General features: G+C 41.1%; 1 protein-coding gene across 1 annotated transcript in view; it reads left to right on the forward strand.

Annotated features, from left to right (window-relative positions):
- SLC9A1 (solute carrier family 9 member A1) overlaps positions 1-19,985 on the forward strand; it is a 1,681,881-nt gene that overhangs the window by 554,484 nt on the left and 1,107,412 nt on the right. Inside the window, 1 exon segment of the mRNA XM_044084290.1 lies at positions 526-980. Coding sequence (XP_043940225.1) covers positions 526-980 — 455 coding nt within the window.

Raw genomic sequence — 19,985 nt, forward strand, 5'->3', positions numbered from 1 at the left:
TGTTTAAGCAATTTGCTTTCAAATCCATTAAGTAATGCTGTCTTTGTTATAAAGTCTTTTGCCATTTACTACTGTAAGGTTAAGATTTATTTTAAATTGTGTTGATTGACTTTTATCTTAAATTGTTTTCTGTTAATATTATAACAAAAGTAGAAGTGCTTTTTAAACATGCCCACCTTCCTGGTTTAACAGGACTTAACATTTTATGTTATGTGACGTGTATTATTTACCCACTTGCATTTTCATTAGACTGCATGGACTTCTCAGAATGGTCTAATTACATCATTTGTAGAAACATAATGTATGCATCTTCCAGCTGGAATATTAATTGTTGCTTAAAGTGAAAATAGCTAGGAAGCACAAAATTGTCTGAATCACCGTACCTTTGAGCATACAGTGGAAAACAAACAAGAATTTTGAATGGATGAAATTGTTCATAAAACTTAATGGTTAAAACATGGGGTTTGCTTTTCCCGTTCATTCATAGTTGTGCTGGTTTTGTTTTGTTTTTTTTTTTCCTTTTAGGTTTCCATTTGATGCCCAAGATTTCCAGTATTGTGCCAGAGAGTTGTCTGCTAATTGCAGTAGGACTGTTGGTTGGAGGGATGTTCAAAGCTGTGGGAGGCCAAGCTCCAACACTGCAATCTGATGTCTTTTTCCTCTACCTTCTCCCGCCTATAATTTTGGATGCTGGCTACTTCCTTCCAATCCGCCCTTTTTCAGAGAATCTGGGAACAATCCTAATGTTTGCTGTAGTGGGGACTGTCTGGAATGCCTTCTCTGTAGCAGCAGTACTGTTTGGTGTGTGTAAGCTCACTACAGGACTGGAAGTTTCACTTTTGTCTGCCTTACTTTTTGGCAGCATTCTGTCAGCTGTTGATCCTGTGGCAGTGCTGGCTGTATTTGAAGAGATCCACATTAATGAACTACTTCACATTTTGGTGTTTGGTGAATCTTTGCTCAATGACGCAGTCACTGTGGTAAGTGTCTCAGTAGTTTTGTCCATTGTAATGTAGTTTTGTTTTAGGCAGATCTTCCATCATTAATTATTTGCTCTCCTATTTACTAATCAGCTATCGAGCTTTTGTATTGCGTTTGCACTGTGACGTAGTCAGTTTATGACCAGAAGTAGGTGGGTTTTGGCAGAGCAGCTGTCTTCCCAATAGAAAGTATTATATACATGGCTGTATACTGGTAAATGGGGAAAAAGACTGGTGCACCAAACTGAAATTCTGAAAAACTGAAACGCTGAAAGATCAAAATTTGCAAAATGCCAATAATATTTTAGACTGCAGTCATTTAGGGGTATGGACACACACACACCATACACATTCTGTTGCAGTTTTTATAAAACTGTAGATTTACTTTTACGCCATGTACAGGCACTCTTTTTTTACCCATTTTCTTCACTCTGGCAAAAAAAGATTGCAGGAGGCAGAGATGCAAAAACAGAAATGGAAGGAAGGCAAAGGAAAAAGCGCCAGAGAAGAGCATTAACAGAGTGTGTTGCTGAAGTGCTTCTCTGTCTCTCTGGTTGTACTTCTTCCTTGTATTCATTCGATTTCTGTGTATATATGTATGTGCCTCCTGCACTCTGTGCTTTCTGTCATTCACAGTACTGTAAATTGATGAGAGTTAAGTTACTGGAGTGAATAGTACAGTGAGTAGACACCACAGGTGCTAAAGCCATCTGTCCCTTATTCAAGAGACAACTGTGGGGGAAATTAAAGTAGTAGAAAGTATACATACAGTTGAGGGTTTTGACTTGGGGAGGCGGTCTGCTGGACTGGGTTCTAAGTCTTTGTGAGATCATGTACCCTCAAAAAGACTCTGAAAACAAAACATATTTCTTCCTTTCCTGTTCATAGGTAGGTACTAGGCTATCGGCCCTGGGGCCTATACAAGCCCAGCCAAAAAGGTACCCTGACATTTGCCACCCAAGAAAGTTATTTTCCTGTGCCACTGTCGAGCAGAGCCGCAGAGGTGATCCCCGGGGTGAATTTCCTATTTCCCATCCAATCATCAAGATTTTTCTTGAAGAGTGCTAATGAGGAGCTTTGTTTGATATAGATAGGTAGTTTATTCCAGAGTATGGGAAGTCTCTGGGACAGGTATCTATCTCTCCGGCATGTTCTGTTTATTGTGGTGACAAGGTTTAGGTCCCTAGAGCATGTAGCTCGGAGGGATTGGGATTTCTTTAAGTGGAGTATGTCCAACAGCTCTGGGTTTGACATAGCTTTATATGTTAGGCAGAGATCACCTCTGAGTAGGCGATATGCGATGGAGTAAAGCTGGAGTTTTTTGAGATGGTCTGCATAGGGCATCTGTTTGAGGCCAGTAATCCTCTTTGTGACATATTTCTGTGGCCTTTCCAGTTGTAGATGTCTTGTGAGGTACATACCAAAAGGGGCGTACTCTATAATGGGTCTAATGAGTGATGAGTAGAGGGGAACAATGACCTATTTTTTTTCTGGTTGAGAAACCTTTTGTGATGAGGTGTGCCACATAGAAGTATTTCCTGACCACTGTGGTGATGTGATTATCAAAGGAGAGACTACTGTCCACCTGTGTCCCAAGGTCTCTTATCACACTTGCAGTGTTAAGTATACTACCGCCTATGTTGTAGTTCATGGGTACAGAGTTTTTACCAAAGGGGATGACAGTGCACTTTTTGGCATTGAGCTTGAGGCCATGGCTTTGACACCAGGCATCTGTCTCAGTGAGGCCCTTTTGTAGGATGTCCACATAGTTAGGAGTTTCGATTATGGCTCCTAGTTTGCAGTCATCTGCGAACTTAGTTAGCCAAAGACCTTCTGTATTAGCCTGTACTTCAGAGAAGTAAATACCAAACAAGAGAGGACCCAGGACTTGTCACTGGTCTGAAGTTGGATTTTGGAGTCTGCTACTTTCACAGTTTGGGTTCTGTCAGTGAGCCAGTTGGCAACCCATCTTGTGACATATGGATTTATACCTAGTTTAGTGAGTTTATCTAGAATTCCAGAGTGGGGGATGGTGTCAAAAGCCTTAGCAAGATCTAGATAGGCCTTGTGAACCACCTTACCCTTGTCTACGGCTTTGGTGACTGCTTCAAATAAGTCTATCAGGTGTAGGAGACATGATCTGCCTTTTACAAACCTGAACTGGGTGGTATACAGAGTTTGGAGATTACCAATGTCTTTGTTTATAAGTTCCATGATGATACGTTCCTTGGCCTTGCAGACCAGGCTCGTCAGGCTACTGGGGCGGTAGTTCCCAGGGTCCGTGGTGGCTCCCCCCTTGTGAAGTGGGATAACCGTTGCCGTGCGCCATTCAGCAGGCACAAAGCTTGAGGTGAGGCTATGATTGAACATGGTACTTAGGTGGGGTGCCAGTTTGTTCTGTAGTTCGTGTAGAACGCAGCCCGGGATGTTCTGTGGTCCTATGGATGCTGTGTTCTTGGCTTTGGAGAGTGTGATTTTTACCTGTACAGCCATGATTACGGGAACTTTGCATTCTTCCAGTATAGAGATGGGCTCTTTAGAGGGTGAGGGGGGGGGGTAAAGTTAGCACTGAACCTATCTGCCAGGATGTTGGCAATATCAGTTGGGTCTGTATATTTAGTGCCATTGTGCTGTAACTCGGAGCAAATCTGAGGATTGCCATTGAGATTCTTGACATAGCTATAGAATGCTTTGTGGTTGTGTTTAGAATCGGTGGCAATTTTGTTTTCGTAATTAGCTTTGGAGGATTTTATCAGGGATCGCAGCTTCTTACTGAGGCTGACCAGGGAGCTCCTCCACTCGTGGGATTTTACTCTCTTTTGCAAGAATTTCTTCCTTCTGTTGTACAGTTTGTTTATGGCAGGAGACCACCAGATTGGCTTCCTTTTTTTGGAGGATAGCGTCTTGGTTCTGTTTGGGATAGCACGATCCATGCACTCATGTAAGTGCTTATAAAGTGCAATTGTGTAGGATTCAGTAGTCGTAACTGTATTGTCCATCTGCATGGGTGTCATGAAGTTCACCACTTCTGTCTTAAGAAGCTTGAAGTTGGCTTTGGAGAAATTTTTTACCATGGTTTCCTTAATGGGGGGTGGTGGCAGGATGTGGATATCTAGGGTAATTAGCTTATGGTCAAATCGGACAAATGAGGCATTGACTTCAGGTGTGGAACACCGGTCAGTCATATTGGTAGTGACTAGATCTAGGATATTGTTGCCCCTGGTGGGGGTGTGGATAAGTTGATCCAGGGCATTGGAGTTTATGAATTCCAGAAAGCGTTGAGCGAAGGAGTTAGTACATGAGCAGTTTTCCCAGTTAATGGTGCGGTAGTTGAAATCGCCCATTGTTAGGGTGTTTGGTTGAACCCTAATATTTTCCAGTACATCAAGAAAAGAGGAATGGGAATCCTGGGGCATGGTTGTGATCTGTAGCAAGCTACAATTTGGATTGCAGTTTTGCCCAGAGTTAGTTGCACTTGGATAACCTTGGCTGCATTATGCTGAGCAACTAGCCTGGAGGTGTGCTCCGCCTTTGGTATTCCGGTCCAGGTTACAAGGCCAAAAAGTGTGGTATGAGTTATAGCCTGGTAGTGCAGGAGTGCTCTCTGGAGCCTTGAACCAGGTCTCAGTCACTGCAAAGATATTGATGATCTCCATTTTGAAGAGTGCCTCGAGTGAGTGCATTTTGAGATTTAGACTTCTAGCCTTGAGTAGCATCACCCTCAGTTTTTGCTTGCTTGTTCCTGTTATGATGGTGAATTTGTCATTTGAACCTTGCCTAAAAAAGCCACTATAGGGGCGGCAAGAACCATAGCCAGTATCCGGAATCCCAGGGGTGACAGGTGCAGGCCATCTCTGGCAAAGCATCGTGGTCTGTCGACCGTGTCTGTGTGCCTGACTATAGAGTTGCCTATGACTAGTGTGTTGGGTACGTTGTTTTGCCTTATTGGCTGTGGTTGAGTGGCACACCGAGTCTGCAGGCCGTGTGTCATTTGGGTTGTGTCGGGGGGCTGGAGGTTGCTTGCGTTTCTGCTTTGGAGGTCTCTGCTGCTTGAGCAGATTATTATTGAGAGTCTCGGCAAATGTTTTTGTGTTTCTTTGTGTGGATTTTGGTGGTGTAGATTTAGTGAGACTATGTGATTGTGGTGTGGTGCAAGAGTTTACCTTCTCCTCTTGACTGTCAAGTTCAGTCTTGATTGGAGAGAGCTTTACTTCCAGTTTGGCTAGTAAGTGCATCTCTCACAGGTTGTAGTGTTGGGTGGTAGGAGGAGAGGGTTGTCTGTGTACATGAGGCAATTTCTGCATTGCCCCAAGATGCACAGATTCATCAGATAGACAGGAGAGAACACTGGGAGCTGACCCTTGGACATGCCTGAATAAAAAAAAAACTCTCTTCCTCTAGATAAGTGAGTACAAGAGCTATTTTTTCTCTAAGCAAGTGAGGAAAGTAAGTACCAACACTGTTTTCCTCTTGGTAATGAGGAAGGTTGAGTACTGTAGTAATTAGCAGTTTATTTAATGCTTACAAGTTCTGAACAAGTGCTGATCACAAATAAGCAAATTCAAGTGCTAAAAGTAAGGATCTGTATCTGGACTAAACTAGTTACAGGAAAGGGGGAAACAAGTGCAAATGTGGGCTTTTAAATCAAAGTTGAGAGAGATGGAAAAACTGCCCAAATGGCCAATAACTACAATTTCTGGGCCAGAACCACTCCTTATGTGTTAGGTTACCTAGTGCTTACCACTCCCACTGATAAGCTAGAAGGCTTCCTTCCAGCACAGAAAGCTTTGGGGGGCTCAGAAGCTTACATACAGTCCTGAATACAGCAAATCTGAATCTGGACTACACTAGTTACAAGAAAGGTATTTTATTTATTTATTTTATTTATATATGCAGAAAAGTAGTTAAAACAGCAGTCAAAACAATTCAAATGCAGTGCAAGCTAGCACACTTGAGTATGTAGCAATGTTGGACCAAACAGTTTAAAAAATGCAATTAAATTAAAAATGACTAAAAACAATGCAGAAGGAGTCTATTAGGTAGAATGAGGTAAAGAGATGGGACTGGGTGGAGTGTTCCAGACAAAATCCACAGTGGGGGCGGGCAACTGCAAAAAACCCCAAATCCATACAACCACAGGAATAGGGAGGGTGGGTATGGGAAAACAAACACCTTCAGCACAGATTTGAAAAACCATACAGTGAAGCAAAAGTAACAGTGCACAATTCTGAAGCCAGCCAGCAATGATATAAAATTAGTCAAACAACAATTACCAGTACACAACTCTGAAGTGCCAGAAAAATATACTCAGCTCTGTATCTCTCCAGATAGTTTGAAGAGCACTCTTTCAGGACACAGGAAGGCTCCAGCAATGATATGCAGACTTTTTTACTAAGAGGGTCTAACTTTATGCAAGTTATCCTTGAGATGGTCAGATGACGCACAGGATGTAAAACCAGTTATACCAACTTAAGACAGAGAAATAGGGGGAGGGGGGAAAAACACCTTCCGCAGAGATCTGAAAAACTATACAGTGAAGCACAAGTAACAGTGCACAACTCTGAAGTCAGCCAGCAATGATATAAAATTAGTTGAACAACAATTACCAGGTGGTACCTAGGCAAGTTTTTTTTGGAAAGCAAATGAATGGGCCTTCGTTTCTTCACATTTTGGCTCTACTGGCCATGCAGTCAGGCAAAGGGCCATCAGGTTCTTTTTCCTTCCATAGTAAAAGAAAGTGAAAGAGACCTAACTTTTTTCCAAGGAGGAAGATAAACCTCAGGACACTAACCAGAACTGGACTTTGCCTCCCAGATATCATTTCCCCTTAACTATGATTCCGATGCCAAGGATACCATCTCCTCAGATTCACTTAGAGGTAATGTGCATTGGGTAAACATGGTCTCTTATGAAGAAATGTATGTGGGAAGGCAGACAAGCCTTTCCTACTCAAAAATGGATCTATTGATGTATTTGTAGCTGCATCCTTAGCCCCTCCGACTCCTGTCTACCTGATCAGAAAAAGACAGATTCTCCAGACAGTATTTACAGGGTGTAAGACACTTATAAGAATCTCTCTGAATGCCCAGCAAGTGAAACTGCTGTAGTCTCTGTGGACCTGAGGAAGAATCAAAGGTAACATCTGCACCTGATACCTTGCCCACTCAGAAGAAAAGCAAGACCTGCATAGGTATGGCAAAAAAGTTTATACTTCTCCAACCTTGTCCTTCAGGATAATTAATTGTCAAACTTGTATGATGAAATTGCTTCTGCCTGTCTTGGTCCGTATGGGTCAGTAGATTGGAGAGATTTTGTACACAGTTTAGGGGTAATCTGTTGGAGCTGTCTTGGACATCTACCAAAATGGCATATGTTTACTCAGGTGTAGGCTTGATGCTGTAGGTGCAGCATGTAAGGCCTTGGCCACTGACTTTACTAAAAAAGGCATTACTTGGCTAAGGTTGCAATATTTACCAAAGGATGTCAAGACACTACTAATTAATGTACCATTGGACAGGGTTTTGTTGGTTGCCCCCATGCTGAAGTTTAAAAAAACAAAAGGAGAGGGGTAAAATCATGTAAGGGGTCATACATCTTTATCACTCCCCTTTCTCCAGATATGAAAGGAATTACTCCTGCGAACCTGGACCTTTTTAAAAGAAACCATCTAAAGGTAAACAGCAAAAAAGGAGAATACTTAGGTTCATAGGTTCATAGGTTTATACTAGGCTATCTGCCCTAAGGCATTTATAAGCCTAGCCCAAATTATATATGAAAAAATACTGTGCCCATTAGTTTGTTGTGCCTCTGTCCATTTCAAAAATAAATGGCAACAGTCAAGGAAAATCAGGGGCAAAGTTAACAGTAAAAGAAAGTGAGCAAGGTCACAAGGGCCCTACTTTGGCTGACTGCATTCATGTCTACATCATTCTCCCTCCATCTTCCACAACCCAGAAGGTAGCAAGCAGGCTTTCCTGGTCTTCTCATGTAGGAAAGCATTACAGCAGACTCATGGTTTCTAAGTATTGTCAAAGAAGAGCATGGGCTGCCATGAGGCAGCCAACCCCAATTGTTGCAGATCCCTCATATTACCAAAGAACAGTGGGAATTGATTTCTACCATCATCTCAACTTTTCTTAGGAGGTCATTTATTTATTAATGGTGGAAGATATGTATTGCATTGATCTTTGCTTCAGTAACTAGCTACATGGGTTATATCCCGCCAAGGATATAGGAGCTGGCTAGCATCCAAAGCTTCAGGGCACATTCCAGACTCCCAAACTACTAGGTAGCTCATGCTGAGATGACTGAAAGACGAGTTTGGGCTCAAAGTCCTTCAGAGCTTTACTGCCTCAGAGTACACTTTTCTGAGGCTTTTGAGGATTGACGATTGGCTTGTGTTTTCATTTGCTGGGGAGGTACGTTTTTCTTTTGTGGAAAAAAACTTCTATTTTTTAATTATGTTGTTTTGTTACTTTCCTCTTCAGGGAAAGTTTATTTTAAAAGCTAGGAGAATTGTGTCTTAATGGATTGTCTCAATTGTAATGTATTGTTAAATAGAGTGCAATTTTGTCTGTTAATTTAAAAGTGGTGTAAAATAAATGAAAACATTTTTTTTTTTTGTGGAGAAATTGTGTTTATTGTACTTTTGTGGGGCTGGCATAGCATTTTAAGGTACTTTTTACTGTGGTGTTCTGTAAAAAAAAAAAAAAAAAAACCTTATGGACTGATTGTGTTTACTGGCAATTGCTGCTTGCTTTCCCTGGGAAAGTGGCACTACTTTCAGCGTGACCAGCCTATTTATTTTTATTATTTATTTTATTTTACATTTGTTTGCCAGGCTAGTCCAACTGGATACATGTCCATTTTCAGTAGAGGCCCGGGGAGTTGAGCTCCAAGCTAGGATAATGAAATTAACACAATAACATCTAAGGATATATGAGCTAGATAAAAACTATTAACAGTATGTATAACAGGTTATCACAGTAAAATGTACAGTGCAGAATACATGCATAACAAAGGATGCAAGTACAATCTAAATTGACAGTGCAGAATACAGGCATAATAAAGGCATGTAAATACAATCAAGGTGTAGTCAAGAGATAATTAGTAACATAGTTTAACAAAGGAAGGAGTTGCTTTTAATGATTAGATGGGTTAGGAAGAGTAGAGTGTGTAGAGAAACTTAGACTAGTCAGGTTTAGAGCATGGGCAATAACCAGTGTGTTTTGAGGAATACTTTCAATTTGTTTTTGAAACAGGATAGTGAGGGAAGTGTGGAGAGTTCATTTGGAAGGAGGTTCCAGGCTTTTCCAGCTATATTAGAAAAAAGGGAGTCACCAGCTTTATTGTTTGTTTTAGTAGTATGTACTAGAAGTTTCTGAGAAGACCTTAAAGATTGCAGGTTTTTATAGGGAGTGATTAGTGTGGCGAGAATAGGTGTTTTGGAAGGTTTGTAAAGAGTGTTGTGGGCTATAGTTAGCTGATGGAATTTAATTAGATTTTGTAGTTCAAGCCATCTTAGCTGCTTTAAATTAAGGCAGTGATGGGTTCTAAATGGGTTTCCTGTTGCAAATCTGGCAATATTATTGTAGGACATTTCCAGTTTAAGATTATTTTTAGATAGGTTAGTAAAAATAGGTGAGGCGTAAAGAAGAGAAGAGATTAGATGAGTGTGTGCTATAGTGGTTCGAGCTGAAGGTAGAAGAAAGGATTTTATCCTATAGAGAGAGCCTAGCTTTTTGTTTACAGTTTTTATAGTATTGTTAATATGGATGTCAAAGTTCAGATTATTGTCAATGGTGACTCCTAATAGTTTGGGGGATGGTTCAGGGGATATAATGGTTTTATTGGTAGAGTTAACTGAGAAATCCAGTGGAGGGGCTTTCTTAGTAGGAGAGAAAAAGAGGAGTTTAGTCTTTTTGGAGTTTAGGAGAAGGCATCTATGTGTGAACCATTGCTCAACTGTGTTAAATACTTGTTGGGTAAGATAAAGAAGTTCAGAAGGGGATGGGGCTGAACATATCAGTGTAGAGTCATTTGCATATTGTATGCATGTAGCTTGGGGGATGGCAAGGTGAAGGTCATTGATGAATATGGAAAAAGGTAGAGGTCCAAGGATGGACCCCTGAGGGACTCCGAGGTTGACGGGTAGGTGAGTAGAGAGAGACTTGTGCCATAGTACAGCCTGTTGTCTTTTATCCAGGTAGGACTGGAACCACTTTATGGAGGATGTATCCAGTGACAGGGATTTCAGTATAGTGATGAGAATTTGGTGATTTACCATGTCAAAAGCTTTAGACAGATCAATGAATAGAGCAGAAGAGAGTTTAAGGTTGTGGTTGTTGTTAATATAATCTGTGAATGAAAGAAGGGCAGTAGTAGTGCTATGTGAGGGTCTAAAACCATGTTGACAGTTGGCTAGTATGTTATTATGTATTAGATGGTCAAGTAATTGTCTATGAATGCATTTTTCCATGATCTTTGCCAGAGGTGAGAGGAGGTCAATAGGGCAGTAATTGGAGAGTTCAGTGGATTGTCCTCCTTTGTGGAGGGGGATAATATAGGATATTTTCCATAAACTGGGGATATGACTTTCAGTAATAGTTCTATTGATCAGGATAGAAATGAGATAGGCTATAGCTTTGGCGAATTGTTGTAGGAATTCAGCAGGTCGTTGGTCTGCTGAGGGGGAGCATGGTTTCAGTTTCTGTAGAAGGGTTAGAATATAAGACGTTGGGATGGGTTGAAATTGAAAAGTAGGAGGTAAGGTTGATTCTTGGAAGGTAGAGTGAAGTTGTTAGGTGATAGTTGACTAGCTAATGTTTGTATAGCATCAGTAAAGAAGGTGTTAAAAGCATTAGCTATATTTATTGGTGATTTGTGTTCAGTATTTTGAGGGTTTGGAGTAGTGGATTGTCCTGGGTGGAGTAGTTGGTTGATACTAGACCAAAATTTCTGTGGCTTGTTTTGGCTGGCTTGTTGAGGTTGGAGGTAGTAGTTTTTTGTCAGATATTGTAGCTTTCTTAGTTTCATTTCTTAGTTGTCTAAATGTTTGTTGGTCTATAGGTTTTTTTGTTTTCCTCCATTTTGACCAATGTTTGTTTCTAGCATTGATTTTATGTTTGGTTTCCTTAGAAAGCCAGGGAGCATGTTTGGTTTTAGTTCTAACTAGTCTGGTTGGGGCATGGTGGTTGAGGATGGCAAGGAAGTTGGAGTTAAAGTAACTAACGGCTTCGTCTTAAGGTAGGTTTTGTAGGGGTGACCAGTTGCATGCTCTTAGTTCCATCTGGAAAAGTTCAGGGTTAAAGTATTTTTTAGACCTGATGTTTTTAATGGATGTTAGGGAGGGCAAGTTGATTTTGTCTCATGATATACGTTCGAGAGTGGTTACTTAAATCATCAGGGAGCGTTCCTGAGTCATAGATATTAGGATGATGGTTGATGAGGATCCAGTCTAGTAAGGTTGATTTTTTTGTCGGATTTATTTATCCTGGTGGGGGAGGTAATGGTTTGGGAATACCCATATAGGTTAATATGGTTTGAGGGGAGGCTGCTGCAGAAGCAGGTCCAGTCAATATTAGTGTCACCTAGGATGATGGTTTCTTGAGGCAGGTTATGGGAAAGCCAGCATAGTATATTTTCCATGGTTGCTATGTTATTACCAGGAGGTAGATATATACAGATGACATAGATGGATTTGGAATTGTTAAGAAGAAGTTTGGTGATAAGAATTTCTGCATAGGAGTCTATAGGTGGTTTGCAGTTATGAGTAGTTAATTGTAAGCTAGGTTTATATAGGATAGCGACCCCTCCACCTTTCTTGGATGTTCGGTCTAGTCTTAGGATATTATATCCAAGTGGGATGATTTCATTGTCTTTGGTTGAAGGTTTTAAACAAGTTTCTGTTAAGCAGAGAATATCAAAGGAATAGATTTCAGTTAGAGCTTGGAGTTGAGTTACTTTATTATTTATACTGCATATGTTAAGATGAGCAGTTAAGAGGGAGTTGGATGGTCTAGAAAGGGCTTGGGTAGGTGGTACTTTGAGGTTGAGGAGAGAGATGGGAGTTGTTTGGGGGCATGGGTTAGGGTGGATGTCACCATCCTTTATAGAGAGTAACAGACTTGGATGGTATGGGATTTTGAATCTGCTGTATAGAGACAGAAATTTTTTGGGGATTGGATTGTTGTACTTTGTAATTAGATGAGAATGTTATATTAGCATGAATAGACAGTAAAGGTGAGTTTGGAGATTTGGTTTCTTTTTTGGGATGGTTTAGGTTTGGGTCTAGTGGGTTCTCAAATGAGTTGAAAAGATGAGTAAGGATTAAAGGAGGTAATAGAGTGTGAATAAGAATGTGATACAGGATGGGATGGATTGAGTATTTATTATTTGGATGGATATTGGTTCTTTGTAGGTAGAAGATATAAATATATTACGTGGAGAAGAGAGAGTGAGTAGGGTATGGTGAGATGGGAGGCGAGTGTTTGTGGAGTTAGGTAATAGGAGAGTTTGTAGGCAGAAAAGATAGAGGGAAGAGAGATTGAGAAGAGGAAATAATGGGATTACGAGGTGATATTAGATAGTACAGGTGAGAGGATGAGGTGTGGTTAGAAGGTAATGGAAAGAGGAAGGGGGTGTGGTTGGAGAGTAAGAGGAAGAGGTGTGATTTAGGAAGTATAAAGGCAGGACCCCTGGGGGTAGGTGGGAATTGAGGGGTAGGGTGGGGTGCGGAATGAGCCCGCAGGGCGAACAGAGCAGGTAGAAAGAGATACTGAAGCAGTTGATGAAAAACAATCAGCTAGGCTAGTTCTACTGATAGAATGGAAAAGAATAGGGGCTAGAAAGTGTCTGTAGTATGTATATGTGCAGGGGAAAGGAATAAAAGAAAAGGGAGAGAGGAGTGGGGAGGTGTCAGTGGACAGTAAAATAGAAGAAAAAAAGCAAAAGAGGCAGCTAATAGCACTTCAGGGACTACTGAATTTAAGAAATGGGGTAATGAGTTGATAAAGAGAAAAAAGGGTAAGAGTAGAAAAGTCTGAAATTAGGGTGCCATCTAGTGGGCAAGTCTAGTATAGCTAGTTAAATTGAGAGGGAGTAACAATGGTGGACTACAGATAGGAAAGTGGGAATAAAAAGAAAAAAAATCAAGGGGGGATCTATACAGGTGGGAGGGAAGAGATAGTGAAAGGTTATGTAGAAGGGGAAAGCAAGGGCTGCTGGCTGTCCTAGCTCAGGCCTGGGTATGACATGTAAAATATGGTACAGTCAATTGAAAGTCTTTCTTGTTGGAATTAGTCAGCAGACATACTTTACTGTTTTCCTTGATGGGGGATTGTAGAATTACCATGCAATGAGGTGACCCGCCGATATTTGGAGAGGGTTCTTAGCTTCCTGCTGACTAGCACTAGAAGCCTGGGATGAGTTGAGTATCACATAGGTCGACTCTGGGCCAGGAGCAGAGAGCAGCCAGGGCTTATCCCACGTCCTAAAGGTTGGACCTTCTTCCACCAAAAAAAAAAAATAAGCAAACAGCCCTTACCAGTACAGCAGGCTTGCAATTTGCTTCCTCTGCAGGTGGTTGACTCTGTTATGGCAGTGTGGTGTATCTCACACCAGTCATCTTTTATCCCAGAAACCTCTGGTGTAGCATCTACAGCCAATGTGGACCAGTGGGTAACCACATCCTCTGTGGCTGTTGGGGTCCCCACAATGGGCAAGGAAAAGCCCCTCTTGTCCCTCTTGGGAGAAGGAATAAGGAAGGCTTCCCTGGTTTCAGAATGCTGTGCCCATCCTTGGGGAAGCTGTTGCAACCATTAGTGACATGGTTGGCCCTGTTTTTCCTAATAGAAATCAAACTAAGCATGTATCTACTCATCCTCAGATTTCTTTGGATAAGAGCAGTTTACTTGGTCTGGCTCGGGATTTAATTCAGGCTTTTGATCCTTTTTGTAAACTAGATTCTGGTAAAAGAGAGAGGATTTCTCCTCTTTTAATAAAGAGATTCAAGATTCTGAATCTGAACAGGAAGAGGCAGGGAGGGACACTGATTCAGACCTAGAGGAGAGCTCAGTTTCAGATTCTTCCTTTGGGGTTTCTCTTTCTGAGATAGTTGCTACAATGTGCCAGTGTTTTCAATGGGAGAACACTGTGGTTTCTCAGTTGCTCAGAAAAAGAGAGTTGTTACAGAAGGATCTTTCAGAATCTACACCAATTACTCCTTATCTGTCTGCTTTAGAGGGTGTGTTACTGTTTGCAATTTTCCTGATGGTCAGCCTGATGCCCCTAAATATTGTAGACAGGATGTATAAAGTTCCTCATGCCCCTAAAAAGTCCCACAGGATGTATAAAGTTCCTCAGTCTTTTAAATTTTTATACACTATTCACAAAACTGAGCAAGCAGCTATAGCTTTAGTTGATCCCACTGCTGCTAAGCACTTCCAATCCTACTTTTTCTGATAAAGACGGGAAATGTATTGAAAGGTATGGGAGAAAAGTGTAAACTTATATAACTTTGATTTTAAGAACTTTGAATTATTAGATTTGTGTAAGTATGAGGAATGTTTTATCTGCAGTCTGTTCTTGTGAGGAAAAATGTGCTTTAAATAACTTAGTTTTTTTTCTAGTGCACAGGTCACTATTCATCGTTTACAGTTTATGTATGACTGTCTTGATACTTCTTCCAGGGCTATGGTTATTGGTAATATTTTGAGGAGGCTTTCATGGCTGCATTCAAAGAACCTCACAGATGCTAAGAATTAGTCTTTAATTCTCCCTTGGATAGAGATTTAGTGTTTGGCCTGTCTGCTACCGAGGTGATCAAAAAGTGTGAAAGGGGCAAGCAGATTCAGGGAATCTGTTAAGATTCTTCAGCCCTCCTTTTCCATATTTTCCAAGCATCTCCTCATCCAGTTTTGGAAAAAAGCAGAACAGTCTCAACAAATTGCAGGTAAACAGGCACTTAAGAAGAAATGGTAAAGGGGTTCCAAAAGTGTCTCAAACCTTCCAAAACAAAGGAAAGTCCAGTAAGTGTAAATGACTCTTCAAGAGACCTTGTGAACCCCTTCCACCCTGACCCCTTTTTTTCTTACAGAAGGCCGGAATCTCCATTTTCCTCTCTGGCAACAGATAGTTTCAGAAAAATTGGTTTTGAAAGTCCTTCATTAAGGTTACAGATGGCAGTCGTAGAAAATTCCTACTTTATAGGGGATCATTCCTCATCCTTTAGATCAGAATCTGTTATTTTCCGCTAGTTCTTCAACATGTGCTCTTCTAAGGAGAGAACCAGTTCCTCCTCCCTAGATGGAGAAGGGTTTTTATTAAAGTATGTTCCTTGTGTCAGAGGGAGGAAATTCTTGGAGACCAGTTCTCTATCTTTCTTTCTTGTACATGTTTGTGATGGTGCCCAAATTCAAAATGATGTCTTCTCACAGGCTGTTACTACTTTCTCTTTCCAAGTTTCTTGGTAACACTGTATTTAAAAGATGCTAGTTATCGCGTCTCTATCCATTCTCGACTTCAAACATTTCTTAAGGTATTGTGTGTCGGGATCACATTGTCAGTTCTTCCCTTTGGACTATCCACGGCACCAAGAGTTGACAGAGTGGTTAACTTTAGTAATAGCTCATTGCAGCCTACAGAGGGTACCCACGTTTTTCCATATTTAGACAACTTTCTTATCTTTGCAGGATCCTGTTTAAAATGTCAGGAATCTGTCTTCCATGAGAGATCTGTTACACAAACTGGTATTTCAAGAGAACATTCAAAAGTATTTCTTGACTCCTTCACACAGGGTTGTGTTTCTAGAATGTCAACAGGACACCTCAGTTCATAGAACATTTCTTCCTCAGGAAAGAAATATATCTTTATATAATTCTATTTCTAAAATTTTCCACTCAGACTTCAGTCCCTGTGAGAGAAAACATCAGAATTTTGGGTCTCATGGCATCTACGGTTCTCATGAAAGCCTTGGCAATACACCTGTGAAAGATAGAGAGGTATCTAAAATCTCTTTGGTCCCAACAGCTGCACCACTGACATTTCACACTTTGGTTGGGGAGCAGTTTCAGAAGTGAGACAATGTGCAGGGGGTGTGGGACACCAAGGATAGATGCAGGCACGTAAATATCAAGGAACTGCATCCCTTAATCAAGGCACTGGACTGTCTTGAACGATCTTTGGCCCACAAGACCTCTTCAAGTGGTTACAGACACTACCTCAGACGTGGTATATCAACAAGCAAAGGGTGGAACTAGTTTGTACCCTTTTGTAGACCTGTCATGTTAGCTTGGGATACAGCTTCACAGCCCAGTCTCACTCTACAGGCATCCTACGTTTTGTCGGAACAAAATTGTGTGGCAGACAAGCCGAGCAGCACAGGGCAGACCCGCATGAATGGAAACTAGATCAGAGGGTCTTCCAAGATTTGATCCATCTGTTCGGAGATCAAGTAGACCTCTTTGTCTCCTCTCTGAACAATCAACTGGCAAGATTCTGTTCCAGGACTCAATGCAAGAAGGTCTGGAAAGACAGATGACTATTCTTTTCCTTAGTCAACAATGTTAATGTATGCTTTTTCACTATGCTCACCAATATCCCAGTTACTTCTGAAGATTCACAAGGAATCGCCCAAAATCAATGTGGTAATTCCCTTCTGGTGTAGGCAGCAGTGGTTTTCCCTTTTGGAAATGGGTAGGGGCAATTACCAGAAGCTTCACAGACTTTATGTACTCGCACAAAAATGGGGTGTTTGATATACCCCAACATCAATCAACTTCAATTAACTGCCTGGTTGATATGGCCTTAATTCCTTTTAGGCACCTGTTTACTGAGGACATGCAGTAGATACTATTGAAGAAATGCTACTACTTGAAAATCATGTATTAGCAAATGGAAAAGGTTTTCTGGTTGATGGCGTCAACATAACCAGCATACATTCAGGGCTAGTTGTACACTGTTTCTACAAAATTTGTGTTACTATCCTGTGGCCTTTCTTGTTCCTTTATAAAAGTTAATTTATCGGCTATTTCAGCAAGTGTTCCCATGCATCCTCCTCTTTCAATACAGTCTCCTGTCAGATTGCTATATGAAAGGAGTTTTGCATAAAAGGCTTCCAAGAAAACCTGTGGCCCCTCCTTTGGATCTTAATTTTATGTTGGAGAAGCAAACACTTGCTCCATTTGGACCATCTAATCTGGTTGACTTGAGGTTCTTAACATGGGAAACAGTTTTACTGATTGCTCTGACCTCTGAAAAAAGGGTATCTGAGTTGCAAGCTTTTATGGTGAGTCAACCCTTTTCCTGTAAGGACTAATCCTTTTATGTCTGAAGTGGTGTCTGAGTTTACTTTAAGCCAAACTGTCTCACCATTTTAACCTAAAAATGAGTGAGAAAAGATGCTCCATACTCTGGATGCTGACAGACAGCTTAGTTACTACCTTGAAAGAACTGGATCTTTCAGATCTTCACATCATTTGTTCATTTTTTAAGGCAAGAAGAGGGGACAACCTGTGTCAAAACAGACAATTTCCTTTTTTTCCCCCCAAAATTTCTATTTTAATTTTCTTTTTCCAAATAATAATACGGTAACTCAAAAACACAAATAAACAATACAAATACCTATCTAAAGAAAACACAGACCATTTCCTAATGGTTGTCTAAGGCTATTACCTTTTATTATTCTCACCAGATGAAACATTTCCAGGGAGTGTCAAGGCCCAGTCTACCTGGGTTTTGATTTCATGTATGGCTTTTTGAAAATGGTTGGATTCTAGAAGCTGGTACTTTGTCCGCTGTACAAACCTTTACAAAGCACTATAAGCTTGATTCCCTTTCTAGGTCCAGATCAAGCTTTGCTAGGACCATTCTTGAGGGGCTCTTGGACTGTTCTCCTTCTGACTCCCAAATATAGTTGGCTAAAGTAATTTACCCATATAGCTAGGGCTACTGCAGCAGTGATCAATATAATGAACATAGTACAGTTGTGTAAATGAAACTTAACATAACAGTAGATGTTCGAATGACAACTGCTGCAGTAGCCATTTCCTCCCTCCATCCACCTTGTTTTTTTGTTTTGTTTTTATGCCAGAATGGGGACATTTTATTTTATGTTCCTAGCATGTACTCAGGGCTCAGCCTCCCTCTCTCTACTGGCAGGAAAGCTCTGAAGACTTTTATGCCCAAACTTGTCTTCTAATCAGATCCGCTCGAGTTGCCTGACAGTTTGGGGATGTGGAAGGATATAACCCATATAATTAAGGCTACGGCAGGAGTGATGATTCAAACATCTTTTGTTATGGTAAGTTTTACTTACACAACTGTACTTGTCCTTTCATCACCAAGACAAGGATTTTACTCTGTACCATTTCTTTGTCTCCAGGAAGGAAGGAACTTGGAAGCCCATTCTAGACCAGTCATGACTTGATAGTTTCCTGAAGTTCAATATGTTAACCCTGAACTCTGTGTTGCATCTGTTGTGACTTTTGGCTCCAGTGGTCACTCTGGACTTGAAAAATGCATACCTGCACATCCCATCCAGAAAGTGCACAGACGTGTCCTTTTAGATTTTGCATCAAGGTTGGCACTTTCAGTTCACCTCACTATGCTTTGGACTCCGTACTGATCCTAAAGTGTTCACCAAGTTTCTTGGCCCTGCTATTGCTTACTGCAGAAGCTCATTTTTCCCCTGCAGATGAAATTCTCATCCAGACAAAGTTGAAGGAGGAAGTACTTGGGGGCTCTAGACTTGCTGTTGCACCACTTGGTGTTTACTTTTATTCCTCCAAAAGTCATGCCTGGTGCCATCTCAGAGTAGTCTTTCCAAGATCCCTGCTATGGACACCTTGCCCCAGAGGGTGTTTCTTTCTCAGGAGAAGTTGGAAGGCTACCAGAATTATTTTGAGTCTGGTAGAGCAGAATATGGCAGTGACAAAGAAATTTCTCAGGTCTGTTGGCTTTATGGCATCTGCCAACCTCATGTTTTTTCATGTTAAACTGCTTGTGGAAAATTTAGTGATACTTCAAGCCGGTATCGTGCCAATGCTCGCACATCCCAGACTCATTGATTCCTATTCTCCTTTTGTAGCAAAGGAGCTCCTGTGATGGGCCAACCAGGTCAACTTAAATTGGGGATTCTACTCAGTGGAAGAGACTCCCAACCAGACTATCAACACAGATGCATCAGAATTTCTTTCAGGACATCATGGTCCAGGGAATTTATTCAATATCACATAGTAGGTTACACATCAATGTCAAGGAGATACTGGCTCTGGGCAAAGGGACCCTGAAAGTAGTGACAAACAATACCACTGTTATGTGGTACTTCAGCAGGTGGGGCAGATCTTAGTAGCACTGATGGCTAGCTTTGACAGCATGGGAATGAAAATTGGCAGCACAACATGAAATGTCTCTCGTTGATTTTTATCCTCAGAAGTGAATACAGTACAGTAGCAGACAAGCTGAGCAGGACAGGAACAGTACCACATGAGTGGATGTTGTACTTGAAGGTCTTCTTAGAAACTGCACAAAAAGGGTGTACCCCAGGTGGATATTTTTGCATCAGAAAACTGATTCCTGGCTCAGTTCTGTTCAAGAAATCCCTATAAAGGGTCTGGACAACAGATGCCTCTTTTTAATAGCATAGACAGGACTTTGTCTTTCCCTTCCCTTTAATTCCCTGGGTTATCCAAAAGGTTAGGAAGGATAGACCCAGAACGCTTTTGATAACTTCACCCTAGTTCTCCTGAAGGTGAGGAAGAATAGACCCAAAATGGTTTTGTTAACTCACCCCATTCTGACCCAGGCAGCACTAGTTCTGATTTGTCGGGGTTGAGAGTACTAGCTACTACCCTACAGAGTAGACCTTGTGACACTGCAAAGGGTTCACTAATGCACCTTAATCTCAACTCTACTGCTTCCACTATGGTTGATAGAATTCTAATGCCATTTAGGTACTAGTGCTCTGAGGACATGCTTAACATTGTCAGAGAAGCAAGAAAACCTTCC

Source organism: Protopterus annectens, chromosome 1.part1 (genome assembly GCF_019279795.1).
Source record: "Protopterus annectens isolate FY-2018-M chromosome 1.part1, PAN1.0, whole genome shotgun sequence".
Lineage (NCBI taxonomy): Eukaryota > Metazoa > Chordata > Ceratodontiformes > Protopteridae > Protopterus > Protopterus annectens.